Source organism: Solanum pennellii, chromosome 8, assembly GCF_001406875.1.
Source record: "Solanum pennellii chromosome 8, SPENNV200".
NCBI lineage: Eukaryota > Viridiplantae > Streptophyta > Magnoliopsida > Solanales > Solanaceae > Solanum > Solanum pennellii.
Window position 1 is genome coordinate 68,671,368 of NC_028644.1, and position 25,914 is coordinate 68,697,281.

A 25,914-nucleotide genomic window follows, 5' to 3' on the forward strand; every position below is an offset into this window, starting at 1 on the left:
TATACAAATACATATGTATAATATACGATTATCTAAACAATATACATATACAGCTCACCTCTCTTCTACTTTTTGTCCTCTCTCGCTCTCTCCTATCTCCTTCATGTAACATGTAGCTACAAATTGTAATTATCAAACCATAGCTATGAAAAGTAACTAAATTATTTTTTAATGACTATATGTAAAAGTTCTCCTTTTTTTATTTGTCCACCATATTAAAAATAAATATTTATTATATTCAAATATGATATAATAAAATATCACGAATACGTCATCCTCGATATTTGACAAGTAAAAATGGCTACTTTAATATGATAAAAATCCGTACAATGTTGATCTGTTGATATTGTTTACTTTGAGCTTATGTACATAAACAAATAGTTCAAGTAAGAAACTGTGAGATGATACTATTGTGATCATCATCAAAAGGGAAGTGAAAAGAATGGCAAAAAACTCAAAAAAATGAGAATCAATTGGATTATATAAAAAAAATAGAGAGCAAAAAGTATTTACACAGATCAACTATTTTGCACAAAAATAAAAGGAGACAAGCTCTCAAAATGTGATCGTTTACGCGCTACTCGTCTATAAGGTTTCCTATTTTTCCAGAATAACTGTTCAATGTTACTACTATTTCTTGATGTATCAGCAGCAACATCCGTTCTCTCCCATTTCGTTTTTCTTGATTTCCTTCTTGATTCTCTGTGTCGCGGAGAAGGTGTCTGAGGTACCTCATGTTTGCCACCGACAACCCTGCAGTTCAAATGAGCAGTCAAGAGACTTATATCGCGATAAATCTTAGCATTAGTGTGAGTTCGTTGACCATATAAGAATGGTTCATCCAATGCTGGGGTCGACCTGGTTTCACAGAATTCAGAACCTTTAACCTATCAAAATTTAAATTCTAGATCCGCCTCTAGAGGCACACTTTTCTTTAGTTTTCGAAGAACACCTAGTTTTGGTAAAGGGAAGAGGAGAGGATGCTCACTTTTCTTTAGTTTCCGAAGAACACCTAGTTTTGGTAAAGGGAAGAGGAGAGGATGCACACTTTTCTTTAGTTTTCGAAGAACACCTAGTTTTGGTAAAGGGAAGAGGAGAGGATGCTCACTTTTCTTTAGTTTCCGAAGAACACCTAGTTTTGGTAAAGGGAAGAGGAGAGGATGCACACTTTTCTTTAGTTTTCGAAGAACACCTAGTTTTGGTAAAGGGAAGAGGAGAGGATGCTCACTTTTCTTCGCCGCTTGTTGACATTGATGCAAAATCCTCTCCTTCCATGCAACAACATGCAGGGCAGATGTAGATCTTTGGCAGTGAGGATAACTTGATGCAATCAAAATGATACCATTCATCACATTTATCACAAGCAATCATCGGTCTTTGATCATAAGGTCTCCGACAAATGCAATAAAGCATACTCCGATCCCTTAGTAACTGCATGTTCCAAAAGTTGTCTAATTAATTATGATATGCATACGCTTAACTTTCATCTTAACAAGAGTAGCTCCTTTAACATTTTACCTTAAGCTCCTTTTCACATGACACGGGTAAATTTTCACCCTCCGTGATGAGCTCAAAAACCTTATCCAATCCAAGTGCGCCACCATCTGTTGAAACCTGTTACAAGGAAGATGGTTAAATTCTGTCATATATCAAGAACATAACCACTGAGATGCACTACATGTACAGTTTTTACCTTCTTCGCGATATCAGCCCACTGCAACCCAAGGTTCTTCACTTCAATCAGGCTTTGTCTAAAATAATCTTCTGAAGGAATGCCAACAGCTAGTCCCTGAAGTAGTATTGAACAATCAACATATTAGGCTATAATAAGTTAGGTTGCAAGCAATCTCCAATCAAATCTCACACCAATGATAAGCTGAAAAATATCAAGAAATGATCTACTAAGGTCAGTATAGCTAAAAGGGCAATAAATGTATACTATTAAAGTCAGCATACTCATGACTACATTTCTGATTCACAAAAAAACATCATATGAGAACAAGAGTTTCAGTAGTGGAGAACAAACTGCCGATAAGTAGAGCCCACTTATTTCGACGGTGAGCCTAATGAGAAAACCCAAAACAGCCAAGGCTTTTGAAGTGTCGTAATAACTTTCTTAAGCTCATTCAGAAATCAGTTGACTGACTACTGAAACTTTATCAGGACCAGTAGTGCCTCTGGAACTGAATATTGTATTTACACCCACGTAACCCCTATTATAGCACAATCTACCAAATACCAAATCATGCCCCTATATTATCTTATCATCAATACCCAATGATCCCGAAAGGAGTAGAACATAGAGGCACACAAGGCAAAATAATGCGGTGAAAAATATAGCTCTTCAAGGAGAGATATGCACACGAAGGAGGGGTCAGTTTACTCAAGCAGCAATCAGAACTTCGATGTGCAGCAAGCTAAAGTAGATCACAGTAGAGGCAGAAGGCACCAGAGCATGATAGAACTGGAGTAATAGGCAGAATGCAACAGTTTTTGCGATAAAGCAACTAACTATATGGATATCAGAAGAAGAATCTAGATCGGCACTTGGACTAAAGTCAAGAAGCCAACTGCAAGGAATTGAATTAGAAGATTAAAATCGAAGAGGTCAGGAATAAGGTGATGTGGCTTAAGGAGATTGTAAGGACCTTTGAATTTACACATAGGAAATTGACTGCTACTTCCTCGGAGAAAAAGGTTTTAGGGTAGTCTGTGATGCTTGAGTGTGGGGCTTGCTATAATAATTTAATATATATTATATATAGGTGTAATCACATGAGGCTTCCTCTAGTAAACTACTTATTGAACAGAAAAGATGACAATAGGACTTGCAACAAAGTGAAAGACGAAGTCGGGAGTTAAACAAGATTGCCGGAGTGACACAAGAATCTAATAGGAATCCTAGAACTTCACAATTCGACTAAGAGTATAGGAAAATTGCCCATGATCTAAAGAAAATTGGCACCTTTATTATATTTTATTCCCATTTCCTGATATCCCATAACTATGTTACAAAGATTTGGAAATGAGTATGTGATGTGGGTGTGGATCCACATCTGGTACAATCAAATAATTTGCAGGTTTTTAGTTTACATTGAAGGATTTATTGCAGCATACTCAAAAATTCTATTCCTGTATGACAAGGCCAATGAAAGGTTCATGTGAGTAGACCCTAGTTCTCCATTTTTTCTTAGAAAAGACAAACAACTGAATATTATTATATGAGCTATAACCTATACGGGAAGTGCGCTGGAGCAGGAGCACCCAAGAAAAATATATAGAACAGTGAATATAAAAATGAAGGGCAAAGCAAAGTGCAGCAGACCTCTTTCAAATGTCGTTGGAGCACTTGAATTGAAGGTTTCTGTGAACCATCTAACAATCTCTGAGCTCTGATTTTCCAAGAAGTTCTTGCTAATGCCAACTCGAGTTTGCTGTTTGCCTCAGAATCATATGCACCAACAATATGTACAGCCTATGCAGTCAACAGAAAGTGAAAATAAGTTCCAAGTGGCGATTTTATGGTTAATACTCTGGCATGCTCATAGAAAAAGTCATACTAAATTGATTCAAAACAATGAAGGCAAAAGACAATAGAAAACCATATGCTCACAGCAATGAAGACACCGTCAAAGAAATACATCAGTAGGAGAAAGCATTATCATATGAGTGGACTCAAAACAGGTCACACTAATATTGTCATTGAAACTGAATGCTGAACAAACATTTGGTACCTTCAGAGCAACACAGAATTTTTTTGCAATAATGCTAAGGTCTTCATCTAGATAAGCTAAAACAAACTTGACAATCTCTTCTATGCGAGCTTTGAAATTGAGAGCTTTTTGACCAATTTGATGAAGTACAGCTCTTTCCTGTATCCTGCCAGTAGAGTATCAATGATTAAGTAAAACACTTCAGAGAAAGTGAGCGTCGGTTTGGACACATATAATTTGTGAGAGCAAGTGTTACACACAATAGAAGCACAATGAAGTTGAAAGAAGCAAAAAAGAAACCCCACGCCGCCACAACAGAACAAAAAGATGGAAGGTGGTTCCTTTTTTTGGGGAGGGGAATGGGCAGAGAAGGAATCTAACATAAGCCATCTATTGTCAATAAGCTTTGCTAATGCTCAGGATATATGCAATGTCTCCACTGCACAAATTTCATCAATCCATTCAGATTTAATTGGATATTCTGTTAAGACACTTGAAAACATCAGAAAATCACTCGGTACTCCTTTCAACTACCTTCTACCTAAGTCGAAATAATACAGGAGAAAGCAAATTGAAAATCCATACACACAAATTCCTAGAGTCGTTTGTTTAGTCTCAAATGGTAATTTTCTCGTTTTCTAGAATTTCTATCATACAACTCTAAAATCAGAGTTACAAACTACTAATAAAAGGAGGGATACCAAATGCTGCCTAACACAACATCCACTCACTGCCAGAACTCCTCATTGTCCCAACCAAAATGAGAAGTCAAAGAAACAATAGAAAAGATAATTGATATCCTAGCATCCTAAAAGCAGTCTAGAGTCTTCTAAGCACAAATTTCAATTCAAACAGGCTATAGTCATTACCATAAACATAGATCTTCAGCGTCAGATAGGATCTCAACGAGTTTGTGCAACTTGAAACTCTTCCTACCAATATTCTGCAATAAGTAAAACAAGAAATCACGAATTACTACAAACTGTAAGTGCAGGCTCATTCACAGCGCTACTGGGTCAAGCATACCAGAGGATCACTTCCATTTCTTGATATTTTTCCACTGTTTATGAAGTGACAATAAGGACAAATGAAAACTTTCGAATCATTGGCATCTCCTGGTGACCATCCTATGCACTTCAAGTGGAAGCTGTATCAAAGCATAACATCTTTTATAAGTGATAACGAAAGCAATCTTCAGATGAAAATTAATGACTACATAGTTGTTCAACGACAAAATAGTCCCTCGATTAAAGGAAATTAATAACCCATTTGGACAAGTTCCTTGGAATCTAAAAGCACTTTTAAGATTTAAGGTCCAAGGAGGAAAAGTGATTTTGAGAAGTATTAGAAGCAGATTCTCTGTTGTAGAGAAAGAGGCTACAAACTTGTGCTTCTTCCAAAAATAAAAGCAGCAGCAGCAACATACCCAGAATAATCCCACAAATGGGGTCTAGGGAGGTTGGGTGTACATAGAACTTACGTTACTTTTGTGGGTAGAGATGTTGTTTCAGGTAAACCCTCGGCTCAAAAGAAAAAAATTCAAAAGAGGTTGAAAAATATGACAGCAAAATAGTAAAATACAAAGCAAATGAAGCAACGGATAGTAGCATACATGAAAGAATAAGGAACTACATGATCACTATGGAGAGGAGGCTATCTCTCTGCTTCTTCCACATAAAGTGCGACAATACTCAACTATCTACTAATCATCTACCCTAATTATTGACCTCCATATCTTCCTATCTAGGGTCATTTCCTCAAAAGTTGGAGTTGAATCATATTTTATCTTATCATCTTCCTACAATTTTTCTACAGCCTACCTCTACCTCTCCTAGCTCCTGCTACAACCAACCTCTCACACCTCCTTACTAGCGCATCCAGCACCTTCTCTTCACATGCCGGAACCATCTCAGTGACTCGGTCTCGCTTCACTCATCTTGTCTGCCACTAAGTCACTCCCACCTTGTCACGTATAACTTCGTTTCTAATCATATCTCCCCTTGTATGCCCACACATCCATATGAGTATTTCCATCTCCGCTACATTCATCTGTTGAATGTGGGCATTCTCGACAAACATATCCTTGTCAAAAGATCACATTTACCAAACTATTTGATATCAACTCAACTCATCTGTTCTCAAATATGAGTACAACCCTCTTCCCCTTTTCCTTTCTTATTCCTACCGGTTCTTCTCCTTCTAGAGTGGAATTTTATTTTATATTTAATGATGTATTTTGATTTATTCAAATCATGTAAAAAAAATAAAAAATTATACAAGATATTCATTATTATTGCTTCCTTTACTATGTTTATATTGATTAAAATTTTATGTATATCGTTATTATTTATGTTTTTTACTTTAATTAATAAACATAAAAAGCATAGATAAAATTTTTGCATGATAAATATTTAAAATCATTTCTCAATTTTAACAGTGCTAACTAAAAAATGACCCTTGATGCCATCTTTTTTGGGTAATTTGACAGTCAGAACACTTCTTGGAGAGATTGACCAACCAAAATATGTTTATCAAGTAATGGAAAAAACACTTTCAAATGAACTGACCATACACAAACTACTAGTACTCTCCAAAAGTACTTCTGAAAATAAAATGTTTTTGGAAGTTTGACCATATAGGCTCTAAGGGCCCGTTTGGATGGGCTTAATAAAAGCAGCTTTAAAAAAGTACTTTTGAAAGTGCTGAAACTTATTTTTAAAATAAGCAGTTATGCGTTTGGATAAAAGTGCTGAAGTTGCTATGCCGAACGTGAAAAGGGAAAAATGGAAGAAAGAGATGTTAGGGTTATGTGAGTAACTTGGAGATTGTATAAAAATATTAAGGGCAAAAAGATAAAAATGTGGTCAACTTAAAACAGCTTATAAGCTAAAAAAAAAAAGCACCCCTACCCCAGCTTTTAACTTTTAGCTTAAAATAAATTTTTTTTAACTTAAAATAAGTTATTTTGAATATTGCCAAACAGCTAAATAAGTTAAAAACCAGCTTTTAAGCTGAACCAAACAGGCTCTAAGTATTAATAACCCTCTGGATAACTGGTAATAACAAATGATCATTCAAAATCCCCTGTCCCAAACATCTATCTCAAAACTTTTTAAGAAACACAAAAGTAGTAAGTTAATTAGCCAGATACAGTACCTGTCATTGCAAGTAGAACATGTCAAAAGCTTCTGGTTCACACCATCATGTGAGCAGAATATACATAACGCGCTTGCATTGGTCTGATTAGATTTCTCACAAATGTTAATTGATCTCTCAAGGGCGTTTTTAGTCTGCAGTTCCATTAGATTGCATCACACATCTACCCCATAATAGCTATATAACCAGGTCAACAAAGCTCCATGGGAACAAAATAAAAAGAGAAAACAGCTTTAAACCTGTAAAAGAGCAGTAAGCAGGTTAGCATCTCTAATTGAAGGGTGTAAGACCTCCTCACACCGGCGCTTCCACTCATCTGTCTTATGAACCTCAGAGAAAACCATGTCCAATTCGGAGCAACTGAAAGCATCATTATTCCCTTTTTCCTGAAGTGTTCGAATCACCAGACACCATGAAATTAATGAATATCACATGATACCAATATATGTTAAGCTTCAACGTATAAGAACATGAACTCGATATTAATTCCTTGGAAAGGTTGAGAGTATTTTTTGGGTCAGTTCAATGGATAAAAGTTTACTGTTGTGGACAACAAGTCAATTGATAAATCAATGAGTCAAATCCACGGGAATTTCCTCATCATCAATTCTCAATTTCTACACATAGTAGTAAGATGAAAATTTCCAGACAAGCTGTAAAATCAATCTCCATAAGAGTAACTGAAAGTAGGAATCTGAATCAGAAGTGAGAAAACAATACCTCCAGTTCAAATGGGTTGCGAGATAGCGGGGGATAATTTAGAATGCTGTTATTTTATGAGGGTGTGAGTAAGGATTTAGAAAAAGGAAAAATATAGTGAAGACGAATCTTATAGGTTATCCCCTCTCCCATTTGGTGAAAAAAATTTCAAATACCAAATTTAACAATCTATAGAAGAGTTACTGAGAACAGAGACGAAAGATGAGACATTCAAACTACTTCTCCATTTCCAGCATAATAAAAACTCATAAGTTAGAAACCCAAAAGCAACAAAAGTAGCCCAATAACAAAATTTCCAGAAAAATAAAAGCTATGACTTGTAGGAGGGAAAAGGAACCTAGTCTAACACAAACAAGAAAAGATATGTTGACCATGAGAAGAAGAAAGAAGATACATCACACAAAGATATGTTACCTTAAGCTGCAGCAACAGATCCCATGATCGATCCCTAAAGTTAAGGACAAAAAATGAATGCACCTGATCCATCCATGAGCTGCAAAAATTAAAATTGTAAGTGATAAAATCATAAAACTAACAAGAACAACATATCCTGTAATCGCAAAGGTGGGATCTGGGGAGGGTAGAGTGTACACAGCCACCCCCCTACCTCATGGAGGTAAAGAGGCTTTTTTCAAAAACCCACCGGCTAAAATAATGCATATCAAACAGTATGAAAAGGAATAAACTGAAGTAAGAAACACGGCAAATAATAGAGAAAACATTATATAGACTTTATTTTTTCTTATGACCATGGTTTCCAGGCCAGCTGAAAACATTTATATGGACTTCAGGATAAAAAGAAGGCAACAACAGCAAATAATGCGGTAAATCTGAATTCATAAAACTAACTAAGGAAAGCGAAAAGAAAACAAGATGAAAAACATAGATGTGCCAGTGTGTCTGACAGGGGTTTTCTGATGTCAATATGCCAAATGATTCCCCACCTAGACATAGTTTCATCTGCAATAGCCATTCCCCTAATTACCTTGGAACTCTGTACACAACCATCTTCTCAGTAATTCATTCACTTGTCATTGCTTTCTGATCTTGACTTTTTCCTTTAGTTTCTTTTACCAGGCAGGGTAAAAAGGGTATGTACAAGATGGTGGTGCAGTAGATTTATGCCACATTCTACAAACAGAACGGACCTAACTTTTCATAAATGACAAATGGAATCCAAACGACCTAACCCAACCTTTTAGTAGAAGCAAGAGACTGAATAAGATAACAGTCTTATTATAATTATAATTCTTAAATAAAAGTAACAAATATTACTACAAAAAGTAGTGAAAATTGTGGGAAGAATGTAGAAAATAGCATGGAACTAAACGGCCTCTCAGAAAAGAAAACTAAGGAAGCATAAGATATTTTACCTATAATATGAGATATCAGACCTTGGTATGAGATATTATTTCTAAATATAAAAACTAGGTTTCTCCTATTCCACACTAGATAGTGGCCGAAGAAGCTATTTTTTGAAATCATGAATATGTGATGACAAACAGATACACACCCCACGGGCCGACACACATGAAATCTGTATCAGTGGGTAACTTACTTGTGTTTCTCAATAGCCTTCTGAAGCTGACTAATCATTGCAGGAGATGAGACACAAATGTTCTGCAGCACGAAGGCATCAAATATAGAATATAAAATCACGTAAGTAGAATATACCAAAATAGCTAACACATACAAGGAGGGAACAATTCCCCATAAGGGCTATAGAAAATGGATTAAAAAAACCTGATACTGTCTGAGAACTTCTTCAGCATCACTTAAGTTGGATCTTCCAGCAGTAGATTGAATGGAGACTTCCAAAGCTCTATTAAGCCAATTCACCCAATCAAGTAAGGAGATACACAAACTGCAAGTTGTATACATGATAGGAAGGTGGGTCGCAATCTCCAAATTCGTCTTGACTTCCTACAGCAATGTCAACAAATAAAATTAAGCATGTATTGTGTACCATATTTTAAGAGGGCAGATGAAGAGTAAGAAAATGTCTTAACCAGGGCACCATAAAAGCAACAACTCCATAACAAAGAGGTAGGACAAACTATGGAATTAAAAGGCTTACATGTGGAGAGACAGGACCAAGAGTTCTTTTTTTAATCATAAAGACAAAAAGTCTGATGTGCCAAATTAGGGGCTAAAAAAGAAAAAACAACTGATAACACATAAAAGATAAAAAGAAAAGGTCCTCAGCTCCTAACAACATGGTAGCTGGCAAAATTTTGAAGGAAGGAGAAACGGGAGAAGGGTTTTGGGTGTCAGCAACATAGCTTACTGTTTACAACTTAGAGGTTTGCCAACATAAAAAAGTATAAGGAATGAACAAGGAGTGGTGCACCAACTATACCACCGCCAGTGGTTTCCAAACTTATGTATATAAAGATTTACATGAACCGAAGAGAGATAGCATTTAACACTGCAAAGTGGTTAAAAGAGAATTTTGCTCCGAATAACTAACCATCAATAACTAAATTCAAACTGTAAATTTTTAAATTCCACGGTGATGACAGGCTAAAGGTATTAGAGCTGTTGATCCTCGAATACAGGCGATACCAGAGGCAGAATATGGGACCAGGAACAAAAATTTAGGCACTGGATACCAAAAGAAGCCAAAGAAAACTAGTAAAATCACATTTATTATCCCCAATAGTAAGGAGTGCATGTACAGCCAAAACCTCAATTCATTGTCCAGATCTGTCTTTAAATTGAACAGAAATCTTATGAGACAAATAATTACCTCAAGTGTTGGAATTGCAGTAGCAAAAGATAGAGCCCTAAAGCACCAACGAAGAGTAGAAGAAGCATCTTCAAGTTTTGGAACCATATCAAACTTGAAACCAAGACCTTGACCTGCTTCTACAACTGATTCTATGGCTTGAATTTGCTTTTCAATTTTACCAAATCTGCTCAATATTTCATCATCTGTATTTGCGCCATTCAACAGACACTCTGTATCATGCAACACAGAGCAGGCATCCTGCTCCCACCTGGTGCAAGTATCAAGCAATGTCTGAATCATCAGTAGTTCTCTCAGAGATAGCTTCAGAAGCTTAGATTCTGATACCAATATCTGCAGATATTACAACAAAGGATGTAAGAGCTTGGCTATATTTCACAAAGGCAGAGTTTGCAAGTGATTAACCTTCAAAGTATCAATTTCAAGAGAAGGACTTGAGCCAAGAGTCATAGAATCACGTGATAGGAAGGGCTGTGACCTAGATAGCCAAGACTTAGCCATTGATACCGCATCCTTCACTTCATCAAGAGAAGGAAGTATCACAAATATCTCCTCTGAAGCCCTAATTGTTTTGCAAAATATAAATATTAGACAGGAAGTAGAATGAATACAAACAAACACAAGAAATACGAAGTAATAACTAAATCAGGGAAGGAGGCAACACCTTATAACATCCTCAAATTCAGATATTTCTTCCTTATTTTCAAGGACGCGCTTGGCTCTTTCCTCTAAAGAGACAGCAATTTCTTTGACCTCGTAAACATCAGTAAACAATTTCTCTTTCTCGATCTGCAATCTGGTGATATAATCACATATCATATGGAATGAACAATAGTTTTTTACAAGAAAATCATTATTAGTAAAGCGAAAATTGCAGATACTACATGCTAGCCTCCATCAACAGCTTCTCAATATAATCCATGGACGTTCTGCAACGAAGTGCCTGTACGAAAGAAGAATTTCAGATAGAGGAAAGAAATAGAGATTTATGAGACCAAAAACTCGCAATGAATTATGAATCAAACTGCCAAGAAAGGAAAAGGGGAAGGTAATAGGGCATGTAAGAACACGGAAAATGTAATTCAACAATCCACAGAAAGTGACAGGAGAAGAAAGACCACTCTAGTTACCTTCAGAGCTTTTACCCTACAACGAGCCTTCTTTAGCTCAATATCCACACAAGGCAGCTCCTCAACTATGTCAGAAGCATGAGAAATATTATATGTTTGCATTAGATCACAACTATTAAACAAAATATAGTGAGATTTCCAAACCTTCAACCCTAAGTAATGATGCATCCTTTTGAATGCAAGTTAACTCATGAGCTACAGTTTCTTGATCCTCCCTTTCGCTGATGCCCAATAGAATATTGTTAGCACGCTTTATCCAAGACACAGCATCTTTATGATATCGTCTCAGAAGTTCAAGCTCTGGAATGTTAACCGCAAAACCATCCCATTTGTTGAGAAGTGATTCAAGTTCCTGTACAACATATATTGTGGCAGTTATGCAATGTTCTACTTCCATCAATACTATTCAAACTTTGACAAGGTAGGAACAACCTTGACACTGAGAGAACATTTCAACATATCACAGCATTGAGATTGACAACATTCAACTTGTCTAATTAAGTCTAGGAGCATTTCACCTTCAGGAAGTTGCACTTGAAGGCTTAAATTCTGGAAACAGAAGAAGTAATAGAATAATCACAAAACAAATAATCCCAAAAAGAAAGCATCACAGAAAGCAAAGATAAACAGATCACCTCCTTCTCTAGCTTGTAGAGAATATCTGCCTCAACTCTAGCAGAAGTCTCAGACACACATTTCCTTACTCTTTCAGCCCAAGCCTGAAAAAGCTCAATATGTTAGATTATAAAGCAGAACCCTTTCTATTTCTGAAGATTGAGGCAGCAAATGACAATTCACCACAAGCAAATACTCACATCATACAGAGCTACCCTTCAAATTAATATACAATCCTACCAGCAAGAACACACAAAGTTGATAGACATTTGAAACAGCAAAAGGTGATTCAGATAGCAGTTGTCATACATCAAAAGCATCACCAGTGAATGTGTGTCACTTCCAGTTGCATATGTACATTCAGTGCATTTCATGGGTTGCAGAGGTAATTCTGAATTGAATTTAAATTTTGTCCTTGAATACAATTCAATTGTGCTAAAGTGAATCAATGCTGAAACTATGCCAAAAGGATACTTCACTTTTATTTTCTTTTGACAGGGGAAAAGAATTCCTTTTTCTTTTATAGACATTCAAAAAAAAAAAAAGAAAATTGGAGATCTAACGATCTGTGTTCTAACATGGACTATTGGAAAATGGAGACCATCTCCAAAGCTAATTGCCTCCTATGTCAGGCTATGTGGATTATCCACTGAATCATCACTCATCAGTTTATTATTAAGGCTGAATCAAGTCATCAAATATTCTTACATTGCCCAGTAAGTCTTTACAGCAGTCTATTCTTAGGAAGGAAAAAAAACTAGTCTCGTAACAGCTACTAATGGAAAGAATGTGTTGGTCTGGTTTGCAAAGATGAAGTGGAAACATTTTGATATTGAATGCTCGGACTAGCCGTAAATTGATTGCTTCTTGTTTGTAAACGGAGAAGACTTGCATGATCTCTCTATAACAGGTCAATCCTGGTCATTCAAACTAAATGGATAGATCAAATGCATCATCTTTTGCTAATATCATCCTTGAAGGAGGCGAATATAAAAAGAAAAAAGAGAACCTTAAAAGCTGCACTGACAGACCCCAGGTGGGTTTTCTTCTCATTGCTTTGAAAAGCAAACAAGTCTTCGCGAAAATGAAAGTATTTACTGATTCTTTTTTTCAGATAGGTAAACAATTGAATTAAATCATAACTTAGCACCTAAAACAGTGCTAAGTTAAGAACTTCACAAACCATACTTACAGCAGAAGACAAAAAACTGAGAACTTATATATTGCTAATTAAACCTTTTTAAGTCTCCTACATTGCTCCATATATTCTGCTTACACCAAAAAAAGGAACAAACTTAGACAATGCAACCTAATTTTCTGGATAGAACTGCTAGTATCTTCAAACTCATCTTCAAGTATTCACTGGTTTTTATGTCAACATAAAAAATATTCTCAAACTTTACCTTTTGTTTTTGTTTTTAAAATTTACCCATATCATTAAAGCTCATCTATCTAATTGGCGCTTATGTTAACTTCTATTATCTCATTCACAGTAAAACCTTTAACAAGCTTGTACATGCACTGAAGCGCTATAACTCCCAGTTCTTTGATAACAATACTACTATTTGCAAGAATGACAGCTAAAAGTACCACCATCTTCATTGACAAGCATTAACATCTTTTTCACCTCATAAGATCTTATAACTTCAGCGGCAACTTCCAATTTTTGCACAAAGAACAACAACGACCCGAATTCAAAGTAACAACGGCTACTGAAAAGTGCCAGCAGGTATCTGAGGAGAAGTAACAATTGACCAGTTGGAACACAAAGGACGATCACAAATATGCTCATTCTCTTTCCAATATTCAATTGCATTTACCGTAAGACCAAAGACTACTTCATGATATTTGAACATACCACAACAAAAACAACCAGAATCTTTTCTTTTGACAAAAGAAACAAACTGAAGGGATTTTGTCTTCTATTTTATGTATCGTTATTTCTCTAAGAAAAAGATTTTGTTCACAAAAAAGGGTTGTCTTCTTTTTTCCTCTCTTCTCCCAATCCTCTGTAATTTGATTCAAATGTTTTTCTTCTCTAGGAGAAAATAAGGAGGCATCACATGGGCCAATGTTACCAAAACATGAAAATTTGGCAACATCAGCCTGGTAACCTTTTATCAACAATATATAAGATGTAAAACTTACAAAATAAGAAGGTATACCTTAGCTGAAGACAGTTTGCACAACAATTCCTCACTTCCTTTGATGTAGATGGGGCAATCCACTGTCTTGGAATACAAGGTTTCCAAATCGGACACCTGTAAAGGCAATGAAGCAACAATTAACAAACATAAGAGAACAGAATGAGCACCACTTCCAAACCTCAATCGAAAACGAATATGTCCTTTAGACTTTGCTAGAAACCTCAAAAGAAAATAAGAAACATTTCCAAACAATCCAATAATGTAAAAGTATGAAATGACCAGATGCCAAAGGCAGATCAAAGGTTCAGAAAGAAGGAACCTTGTTTTTTCCTTCTTTTATTTTGGGATTGAAAGGGGACAATAAAACTATATTAGCCACTAATGTCATAACAAAAGCCTGAAATTATACCCTTAACTGAACTACAATTCTCAAAGAGCAGCATTAGCTCCTTCATATTCTGTTTGATAATGCAGCACAGCATTTATAGAATATCAAACCACACTATACCTAGAAAACTATCAACAAAGTGAATGTACTGGCTTACAAGAATATTTGAGCATGATGAAAGAACAGAATCGATCTCCAGAGTCAGCTCGCTTGCTTCTTTCTGGAAATCCTGTACACAGAGCATACTTGGATTATCAGACCCGGTGCAAAATTTAATTGCATATACAGGGAGGGAAAATCAGAAACAAAATGCATTTCACCTTCAATCTGACATGTGCAGGTTCATTACAGGGTACGGGGTTTAAACTGAGCAAATTGTCAACAACTTCCATCTGCACCTTCACTACACTATTGTGATCAGACATCCAAGATTTTACTTTCGAGAGAGAGTCCCTGACATTTTGAGCCCAACTCTGAGCATCAATTAACCTCTTCACCAAATCTCTCACCTAAACCCCATTTGCATATAGATATTTAGTTGAAGACAGTTATAAAATCTAAGGACTATTAAGTTATAGAAAATGAAATGGCTGAAAACTCACTGGATCCATTTCATGATCAGCCCACATAAACTGTTCAGCTTCCTTAATTGCACGACGATAAGCATCTGAAGAATAAGGATTCTGGAAAAGCTTGCTGGACTTTATCAGCCATTCTTCAGCAAGTTGCATGTGAGTGATACAGCCACCTTTTATCTACAGTTGGCCATTGATTGGAGCCAATAGAAGTTAGAAGCTATCCATTTATAGGTTTGCACAAGCCACATATTAACAAGAACTATTTCTTATATCATAAGACTATATACCACACTGTATCAAGAATATGCAAGAAACAAACTGCAGATGTCACATCTCAAAGTATCGAGTGACTAATAAGATGTGAACAGCTTACTGAGGTATTAGCCTATCAAAGTCTAGAAACTTCCCAAGCAGAGCAGAAAAGGTTCGAGAAGGATATGTCCCAAGACCATTACTATCATTTGATCCCACATCATTAAGCTTCTTGATTGACAAGTCAGAAGATAGGGTGTGCGATAGCGAGAAAATTAGACAGGGGAAAAAGAAAGAGAGAAAGAAATTTAAGAAAATTCTAACGTCTTTGACACAAAGTTGTGAACTCTCCAAAGATATCGTATTAGATGAACAGATGATGAAGGAAGATTAGTAGTATTAACATTTCAGATATATAAGAACAGCGCACAATTGATTAAACACTGGTATAGAATCATTGAGCATGTTCTTCCATCCTAGTAAATATTGATACCAAGCAGTGTTGTGAAAGGCGATCGCCTCGTCGCCAATGGCAAGAGGGGAGAGGAGGCGATCTTTCATCGCCTTTTAGCTTTGTGGCGATGCGATCTTCAAAAGGCGACGGCATGACGATAAAAGGCGAGAAAGGCGTCGCCTTTTGTATTTTCTTAAAAAAGGCGACTAATGTAGGGTTTGTTAAAAGGTAATTTAAGGGTTTTCGACTAGACTCCTCCATACTAGCCAGTCTTTTCCGGTGACTCCAAAGTCTAACCAATACGTTTTTCTTCTTTTCTTCTTCAGATTTCTTCTTCCTCTGTTCTTTTTCCTTCTTCTACAGACTTTATAGTCACTTCTACCTTTGTTTTGACTTTTGTTCTGTTTTTTTTCTCATTCAAGTTCTAGACTTTTAGTATGTACTACCTGTTTTTTTATTTTGAATTGAAAAAATTGCTAATATGTTACTGTTTGATTATTTACATATACAATTTAATTTTTTGGTATTAAATGGTGCCGCACTTCAAAAAGGCGAGCGCCTTGTGGCGAGGCAGACCCTTGCCGCCTTTTATCACCTTTCGCCGTCCAAACACTGATACCAAAAAATATATATGTTCTACTTCCTATTAATAATGCTTAGCAAGAACCTTCATTCCCCCACCACACCTCTTTTGAACTAAAAACTGATTACTACAGATGTGCTAGAAACTTAGGTATAGAAATATCTGCAGCTTGAGCAACAGATGGGAATAAACAGGTAATTACAAAAGCAAGCAAAGAAATGCAGAACACTGAATGGAGCCCAAGAGAGGGTCCATAAAGCAAGTTCTAATATTCACTAGGCCAGAAAACAAGGGTATCAAATGGAACAACAAAAACAAGAAAACTGACCAAAACAAGGTTCTTTATTGAATGAGAGTAATGATCAGAACCTTTTTTGACAAAGCAGATGGATCATTGGATGACAGAAGTTGCCCTCTGATTTTCTTTGCAGCCTCTTCATGATTACTCTTATCCGTAATAAGCACCATATCATTCAATTCAGCGAGGGTATGACGAAAAAGGAGTCGACGCTTTTGTGGCTTACATTCGCACAGATGTTCCCAGTGCTGCAAGGACACCTCATAGTAAGTCAAGAAAGCATAATCAAGCACCATACAGACGACGACTAAATATGGTAGAAGTGCTAACGATTACACTCAATATCGATTGCAGTATAGCAGTGCATTCAGCAGTGAAATCAGTAAATACGCCTCACCCCCCCCCCCAAACAACAACCCACCCCAAAATCAAAAAGAACTACATAATTCATTTTAGGCACTGAAATTGATAAATTGAAGCTGCATAATGATGTAAAAATTGTTATATATTATAGCACAATGATGAGAATGTCATGCATCCTAGATGCTAGAATATGCAACCTACAAGGAAAGATGATTTTATGCATCTATGATCAGCTAAGTTTAGCTTGAATTCGAACAAAGTTAACATTTTATAGACAGAACTCACAAAAGCATAAGACATACAGTCACAGGAAGTGGAGAGATGAGGAAAACAATGTATTTTTCGCACACACAATGCTTACCTCAAGACAAACAAAAGATGAAGGTGCACAGCTGCATGCTACAGCAGAAAGATACAAATATTGCTGGCATATGATGCAAGTAGGATCCTTCAACAAGATCAGGGAAAATATGTGAAAAAACACTTCAGAACACATTCATAGTCCAAAAAATCAAGAAACAACATCAAAGTTAAAGTACCTCTTCAGTGCCCACGTATTCAGGTTTCAAACGAGGTGGCATGGGAGAAGAATTGACTATACCATTTTTCCAAAGCCGCTCTCTCCAAGACTTTTCTTTAGAATAGACCCTGACCAATTCTGTTTTTAAGTAAGGTGCTGCATTGCTATCAAATTCACTCTGCAAGGTAATGAAAATTGTTAAATTGGCATGATTAGAAAAAAAGATGCATGGAAGCATGGAAAAGTTATCTACGAATACAAAGCAATGAAAATATGAAAACAAAAGTTCATCAGGAAAAGCACCATAGTATAAGTTTCAGTAGCAAACTGAAAAAATATATGATAAGCAATGGAAGCGCCATCTAACAGCTACATCACAAAATTTAGTGCACCATATGTGGAATTAAAGTACTAAAGGTAATCCCACCCACTTGGAAATGAATCAACAAATCACATTTTTTGAACAACGTAGCATTTGGGCAGTTTACTTGCACCTCGACTATTCAACGGGGTACCAACTACCTCCCACCAGCACACGTACCAGTTAACTCTGCTCACAAGGCTTAGGCAAATTGGAAGAAATCACAATAGCACAAAAAAAAAAGAATGTGAAAACATGAGTGACTAGATAAATATCCCCAATATGAAGCATGCAAAAGAACAATCTTCTACATCTGTGAGCAAAAGACAAATGAGTATAACATTGTCCATGGCATACCATAGATTTGAGTGGTGAGGTTCCTAAGTAAGGGGTCCCCAATTATGTTTCTCCTAATTAGAACCTCCAACATTTAAATGTCAAAGGGAACAAAGAGACAAACCCGGGCTACTGCACAGAGAAGCTCTTCATGAGACAAAACAGCAGCTTTGCGATAAAGTTGGTAAAGCTCTGCTCCAAAACCACCATGAGGTAACCAGTCGGCAGGGGCAAAATTAACAGCCTCGGCACAATTTAAGCCTGCAATTTCAAGATGCAGATAAGACTACAGGAGAGAGCTGCATCATGCATGACTAAGCATTTGAAGTAGAAAGAACCATTCAAAACTTTTTCCAAGTCAGAGTTAAACTAGCAAAAAATATGGACTCACCACAGTTAAAGCCTCCATGATATGATCTGGGAAAGGTAATAATAAAGTCCCCAGGCTCCTGCAACAAGTACACAAGCAAATAAAAGCCAACATAAATGGAAAATGCAAAATGGGAAAAGCTTAAAATTCAGTAACTCCTGGAATGGCAGTCATGAAGGGGATCGATAGTACTGTATAGGGAATTCCTCATCGAGTTCCTGCTTGCTATTAAAGCCTAATCATAATATATTTTTATAATTTGTTGAAGATCTTTGATCATTTGATTGTGAGATTCATCAGAAGTTCTTTTCTTTTTCTTTACTGACAAAAATAATAAATCCTATTTTGCTTAGTATCAAGAATATAACATTTCTCCCACATTATATTGATAACAGAGATATCTTTAAGGGTCAGGGAAATATGCTTTAGAAACTCAGTGGATAATGGGTGTACCCCGCTACCATTCTCCAATTAAAGATCAAGTTTTTGGTTGCAGCAGGGAACCTGTGACATATGCCTTACACACATCACACTTTGCGTTCTCATCACTAGACGGCTAGACCAAATCCCTAAGTGTGCATTTCTCCCACATATTAGGTACTATAGACCAGTAAAGGGAAAAGCATTGTGTTACTTATAATTATGGTCCCAAATATGTGACCACAGCCGAGATTCCGAGAACTAGGCTCCTACAGTATAGATCATGTAAATAGCATCCTGGTTGTATGACGTAGTATTTAGGCAGTTCCAAGGCTCAAGACAACCAAATCATAATGAGTTTGAGGGATCCCCAAGCACCTTTGACAATGAAGCATGGAAGCCAAAACATAATATGCAGAACAAAAAGAAGAGAAATGTGGAAGAATTTTACCAATTAAATGGAGGTATAAATAAAAGAGAAAACAAGTTTCAAAAGATATACCAAAAGTTGTTTTTGCCTTTTTGTAAGTAAAAAAAAGAATCATCCCCAAAAAAAGTATACACTAAACATAACATAGAGTGGTGAAGTAAAGACAGTACCACATGTTTATCACCAACTCATCCCTCACCATTTTTGCAATCTTCAAATTCAATTGAACTAAACAGCTTCAGAAATACCAGTAGAATCCTAAAAGTATGACCCTCTTTGACATGTAGCCCTAGAAAAAAAAATTAAGCTAAAATTCTTTTTCACAGTGTATTGGTGTGAAAATCCTGATATTGGACTGCATCTGCATGGGTGGCATAGGAGTGCTAGCACACTTATTTTTCTTATTTCGCTATTTTGTAGTGTTGTATCTGGGCCATGGAAAGATAATTGAAGTACTAACTTTCAATTGAATATGATAAACCTACTTCCTAGTTTGTCCCAAAGCTACAATATCTATAGGAAGTACATCCCCCTACATCCTGCCCATAGAGTTTGGCCCGTAAAAAAGAAGAGAACTCATATGAGAAACTCTCCTTTTCCACTTCCATAACAGCTTCTCCTTATTTTCATGTTCATCTATTTACAAAGAGAAAAACTCAAATGCAGTATTATGACATCGATCATGAATTTGGGGAGAATTACCAGAAAAATACAATGGTAAAAGACAGCAGAATAGAAGGAGCAAGATCTGAGTATGAAGTCCCACAACAAACCTGTAACACTTTATAAACAGGAACCCCATTTTCTTGCAACACACGTGGATTCAGCATGGTTACTAGCTGAAATAACAGATCTGGTTGTGCATCAAACAGATCGGGAAGGCTATTACGCATTACCTGCACAAAAATTGCTAGTTATAGGACAGGTACCAGCTGAGTAAGGCAAAAGAAAAATCAAAAATTTGAAATTTACAAGGGTAAGCTACATATAAAGTGATAAAACCCATCATAAACACTGATAAAAGTTAATTGAAATATCAATCAAGTATTCTTAGTCACTTCTTTGATGACTAAAACAGAAAAAACTTGCTATGACGCAATGTATCAAGGAACGTGGAAAAGTAAGCTTATTTTGAACTTGGTAACTTTGTATTATATCAGAAAACAGCACATGGGTTGTGCTGAAACCTTATATACAAGTGTACTCCTAATTTCACTTCTCTATGTCTAAATTGAGTCTAGAACATCAATAATAGAGACAGTTGTCATTTGAGTATAACTGATTACACCAAGACGCTTAAAGTAAAATGCAGTTTATTTTACCTTTCTGCACATTGTTCACTATGCTCTCAAAAAATCTTGAGTTCGTCTCTTCCAGATAGCCCACAACGTAATGAAAGGATATGCAACTATTCTTAACACTACACAGACACTAAACTTATACCCAGGGGCGAAGCCAACATATTGTTCATCCAAACCCCCTTCAGCGGAAAATATCATTCTTTATACATGGTTAAAATTATTTTTTATGTATATATATTAGATGTTGAACCCCCTTCGTCTAGTTCTTGTGTTTACTTCTTCCGATTTTGAACCCCCTTATTGAAAATCCTGGCTCCACCACTATCTATATCCTAATGAATCGAGATTATTAGCATCTTCCAGAGCACCTTCTGGAAAAGCCCTGAATGTTGGTTAATCATATTATTGTATTTAGTCATCAGATACCTGCGGGTTTAGCAGGACTCCAACTATGCTCTACATTTATTCACATGCTAGAATAGCTGACCTTGAACACATTCATCTATACATGGAATTAAAAGGTAAATTAGATTAATTACTTATAATAAATGATACAAATCCATAAAATAGATGATCCAAATAGTATGAAGAAAAACAATACTCCCCATGACTCTACACTTGCCTCAGTTTGGTTCAAGTCTCCCAAAAAGCCATTTGGAAAAGAAAAAAAAACACAAAGCAATCATTACACAAAAATCTCCTAAAAGTGCAGCATTCAAATATCAAGAACTTGGGTAAACATGTATTTGAGCCAAATTTCCCTTAACAGTAGAAGGGATCTGTTCTAACTTTACTAGCCTGCAATTGCACTAACACGCAGAAGTAAAGTCAATGCACTAATATAGGATAAGAAGTATTTATTGAATAACCTTCTCAAAAGCTTGGGCTTCACTTCCAGGAACGCTATACCAACATTTTGGCTCTCCCCTGAAAGGAAGCAAGAAGAACTCATTAACTGATAAATTTATCAGGATTCTTTAAATGAACATCAAGATACTGGTCATGCAAGGACTTAAAAAAAACCCGTCAAAATAACATCATGAGATCAATCAGGTGATTGCAGAAAAGATACCAGAGGGAAATGCAAACGAAGACAAGATGCACTAATAAGACATTTCCAACTAAATTAACAATATGCCTAAAGGAAAACCCCAAGAAGTGTTTCCTGATAAACTTGGTATGCTGTCAACAAGTACTTCAAATTACTTCTTCAACTATTGCTTATCATGCTATTCAATGTTATATGAAGGAGTAGATCGACGACGTCATTCTATTTTATAAAAACAACAAAATATTTGAAGCTGTGGACCTAAAACCGCTTAAAACTCACATGGACTTGGCAAGGAATAGACCACAATGGAAGCAATGTATCTATATAAGTTGTACACTAGTTAGGACGAATGTTTAGTTGTTGTTGATATCATTAGTTAGTAAAAGCTATATGTCTACTGTGAGAAAGAATCCCTAGTATTGGAGAGCTACTTTGTCCTAACAGACAAATTCTTGAATATTAAAATGAAAAAGGTCCAAATGAAGTGTAATGGTTATTGAGGTTTCAAATAGTCAATCCCAACAATTTCAGGTTGAGGTATAGTCATTCTGGTAATTAAGCTTCAATAACCAATGAACTATGAAATATATGTGTGCGCATCTGTGTGACTTTGGGGAGGGGTGCAGAATGGTGCTCCACTCGGTTGGTTAGAAAGTAACCACATCACAGTTTACAGAAGGAAAAGGTTACTAGAAAAGATCTATAAATGTACTAGCATTTTCGAGAAGTAATTTAGAATCTGTATTCTCATTGACCACACGTACAAGCTACTAATAAAGGTGTAGATTACCTTTTTCATAATTTACAAACAGCCTATTCTGAAGAAAGAGCGAGATAATCTTCATGGATTAAATATTATAAAACATTTGAGCAGAAGAGGAGAAGTCAAAGGAGGAGGATACAAGTGATGAAGCTTCCAGTGAGCTAGCAACCTAAGCAAGACCATGAATAAAGATTCATGCCCCAAGGGCTTAATTAAGTAGCAAAGGTTGAGGAACTTGTAATTTAGGTCACAAGTTTGAGCCCTACACCATGTGAACTAAGCCTAGTATCTAATGGAGAAGGATACAGTGATGGACCCATTACCCCAAGTTTTGAAGTTTGTAGTTGGTCCTAAGGGTTGGCGGCCCCAGAAGAATTTCTCGGTCACAAAAAAAAACTAAGAAAGACCATGACCTACATCAGCCAAATACAGTTGAATGGGACCTAGTAAAAGCAAAACCCTAGATGGTGAAAACCTAATAGACAACATTAAGCAGATTTTATGAAGAACGTTTGTAAGATTTGGACATATGACCAACATGCCAAATCTCTAAACTTATTAGGGAAGGCATATCAAATCACATTAGGCAACATGCGAAGAAACAAATATCAAGATTCAACTGCAAAAAAGTATGTGAAAGAAGTTCCATAGCATCGTAACTAAGCAAATAACTTATCTTTTATTGCATGCACATGTAAATTACATGAAACTACTGGTTAGATAGAAGTATGTGACATTTCTTTGAGTGATTGTATATCATATAATGAATCGAACTTATTCATTTCCAAATCAATAGAAAACATTCTAAGCAGATTTATTCTATTGTTTGTCTGGTATAAAGTCTAAAGATTCTGAAACGTATTCATTTTGCTATAATGCTGACTTTCGGTTGAAGTGAAAGAAGATTTCCTTTTTTTTGTATGACGTAAATAATTCTATAAATCTTAACAAGCCGTATACAAAGAAGTAGAGAATTACATAATAATGTCTTACCATGTAGCCATTTATTTTGTGGGAACAAAAAAATTAACTTAAGATTAAAAATAATAATAACAACAATAATAACTATAATAATTGGCACTCGTACCAGTGATGATAATTCATGGAGTAAAAGCAGTGGTCTTCAAAATGCCAGCAGAATGAAGAGAATAGCATTCCAATATACAGCCAAGGCACCATAACACCAGCAATGCTATGATGTACAGCTCGAAGCATCGAACCTGGCAGCTTGGGTAAGTTATTGAGGTTCCAAGGGCTAGCACAATATTCATCCCATGTACCTGGTTCGACTGATGATGGTTTTTCATCAGTTAGACGTGGAAATCCACTACCATAGATGGAAGTATCCAAGTCACTGCCATACTTCACTTCAACCTCCCCAGCTGATCCCTCCACAATTTCCCAGAATTTCTTCTCCAATTGCACCTGTGAAATTGATGTGGAACCAAACCATCTTTTCTTGGCACGATCAGCAATGCGCCTAAATGCATCCAATGGCAACTCTCTACCAGGTGCGAAACCAAAGCTATCCTTTTCAGAATTCAAACATTGCAAGCAATACCAGTTCCCCGGTGGAACTTGTTCCAGAGGAGGTGATAAACAGAACATATGCCATCCCTTGTTGCACCGATCACAGAGAAGCATCACCTCCCCATGCAATCCACTTTTGCATTGCTCACATATTTGATCGTGTTCTTCCTCCTCCTTCGCCTTACGTGTTTCAGTTCGATCACCCTCACTGTTCTTTCTCCTTCTCTTACTACTTGAGGATGGGGAGTCTGACTCCCTTTTTCTCTCACTTTGGTTTCCTCTCCTGCAACTTCTATGTCCCAGCTTATTTAACTTACTATAGTACTCTTCATAATCATACAAATGTTCCAGGTACAATTGAAATAATACATGCTTGGCACACTCCGAAATCTTCCCAGCAGGCCGAACAAACCTAAAAACCTCACCCCACTTCTTCTCCTTCACTACTTTATCATACCCTCCAAACCGCTTAACAAAATTATACAACTTGCACAAATCAAGGTCCTCTCCCTCAAACACTATACGTTTTTTCGCCTTCTTCCCACAATGCTCCTCTAAGAACCTATTGTATTCCAACTCAAACGTCTTCGGATCACAAGACGCACACCGAGCCTGTAACTGATGAATAGCTTGCGTTTTCGTCGGAAATGTGAAGGTGTTCAAATCCAATGCATAAGGGGGTTTCCAACTCTTGGGTGGAACAATTTTACAAATACCATATTTCTCAGCCTCTGGCCTGATCTTGTAAATGAACTCTAAAGGGTCCTTAAATTCATCCTCAGTTGGATAATATACTGGCCCTGGTGGTATATTCAATAACCCACTTGGGGATGCACTTGTATTTTGCCCTAACACCCCTTTCTCTACAGCCCTAGGTCTCCCTCTCCCCATTAATGTTAAAACTACTATATCATCAAGATTATCAATACCCAATAACAAAATCTGCAGGAAAGATTCATACAAACATTCATATATGCCTCAAATCGCTTAAAAATTCAAGATTCTTGAAATGTAAAGGTACAAAAACTATTAAAAATGAAATCTTTAACATACCTTTGAATAAAGAAATCATAAAAATTGAGTCTTGATAGATTCTTGTCCCTCAAATTGAAGAAAAAAAAAACTCTCTTTCTCAACGTGGGTGTGTTTTTAGTGTTTAGATATCTCTTGTTGTGTTTTTGTTAGTCTTCTTTTGGCTTTTTTCTTCTTCCTTTTTTTTTCTTTTTTTTTAATTTTTATTTTATTTAATTGCTTTTTTAGGTTAGTTTTTTTGCAAGATTTGTGGGAACTGGGATTTTTATAAAAAGGTCTAAAATTCAGAAATATTACGACAGTGTTTTAAGGAATCTATGGGACTTGAAGAATCTAACAGAGCGTGAGGTCACGGATTTGGTTGATCATTGTGAGGAGAGTACGTAATTTAGGGTCGTTTAGTGTGAAGAATATAAATATTGATATTTTTATAAATTTAACAGTTTAAACGAGAAATAATTTTTATTTAAAACAAATTATATTAAAATTTGACCCTTGAGATTAGAAATGAATATTGTCTTTTTGCTATGAGTTCATCTCAATTTATAACTCTTAATCAGCAAAACATATGAAATGTTCTATATGAAATTATAATTTTAACAAGATAGCGAAAATATTATAATATTAAGAAGTTTAAAATTGAATTTATCAATA

At 36.1% G+C, this 25,914-nt stretch overlaps 1 protein-coding gene across 1 annotated transcript; it reads right to left on the reverse strand.

Moving 5' to 3' along the window:
* Positions 1 to 518: 518 nt before the first annotated feature.
* On the reverse strand, positions 519 to 25,420 carry LOC107028578 (lysine-specific demethylase 5A). Its single transcript, XM_015229698.2, has 34 exons — positions 25,282 to 25,420; positions 23,786 to 25,170; positions 21,754 to 21,811; positions 20,357 to 20,479; positions 18,755 to 18,812; positions 18,488 to 18,624; positions 17,686 to 17,844; positions 17,508 to 17,594; positions 16,855 to 17,031; positions 15,221 to 15,373; positions 14,939 to 15,127; positions 14,776 to 14,847; positions 14,249 to 14,344; positions 12,104 to 12,187; positions 11,901 to 12,017; positions 11,613 to 11,820; positions 11,469 to 11,533; positions 11,223 to 11,281; positions 11,003 to 11,134; positions 10,744 to 10,900; positions 10,339 to 10,671; positions 9,333 to 9,512; positions 9,148 to 9,209; positions 8,004 to 8,082; positions 7,109 to 7,255; positions 6,870 to 7,003; positions 4,740 to 4,860; positions 4,583 to 4,656; positions 3,735 to 3,879; positions 3,326 to 3,475; positions 1,694 to 1,789; positions 1,519 to 1,614; positions 1,229 to 1,431; positions 519 to 753 (listed from the first exon to the last, which is right to left on the reverse strand). The coding sequence occupies exons 2-34, from the start codon at positions 25,117 to 25,119 to the stop codon at positions 519 to 521; spliced, it is 5,520 nt and encodes a 1,839-aa protein (XP_015085184.1). The 5' UTR covers positions 25,120 to 25,170; positions 25,282 to 25,420.
* Positions 25,421 to 25,914: the final 494 nt, after the last annotated feature.

Excerpts from the sequence above, each read along its gene's own strand:
- LOC107028578 (XM_015229698.2), bottom strand. The coding sequence starts at position 25,119 with ATGGGGAGAGGGAGACCTAGGGCTGTAGAGAAAGGGGTGTTAGGGCAA. Across the intron at positions 20,480-21,753 it reads AAGCCCAAGCTTTTGAGAAG|GTAATGCGTAATAGCCTTCC; the intron begins GTTATTCAATAA and ends ATTTTTGTGCAG. Across the intron at positions 8,083-9,147 it reads AAGGCTATTGAGAAACACAA|CTCATGGATGGATCAGGTGC; the intron begins GTAAGTTACCCA and ends TAATTTTTGCAG.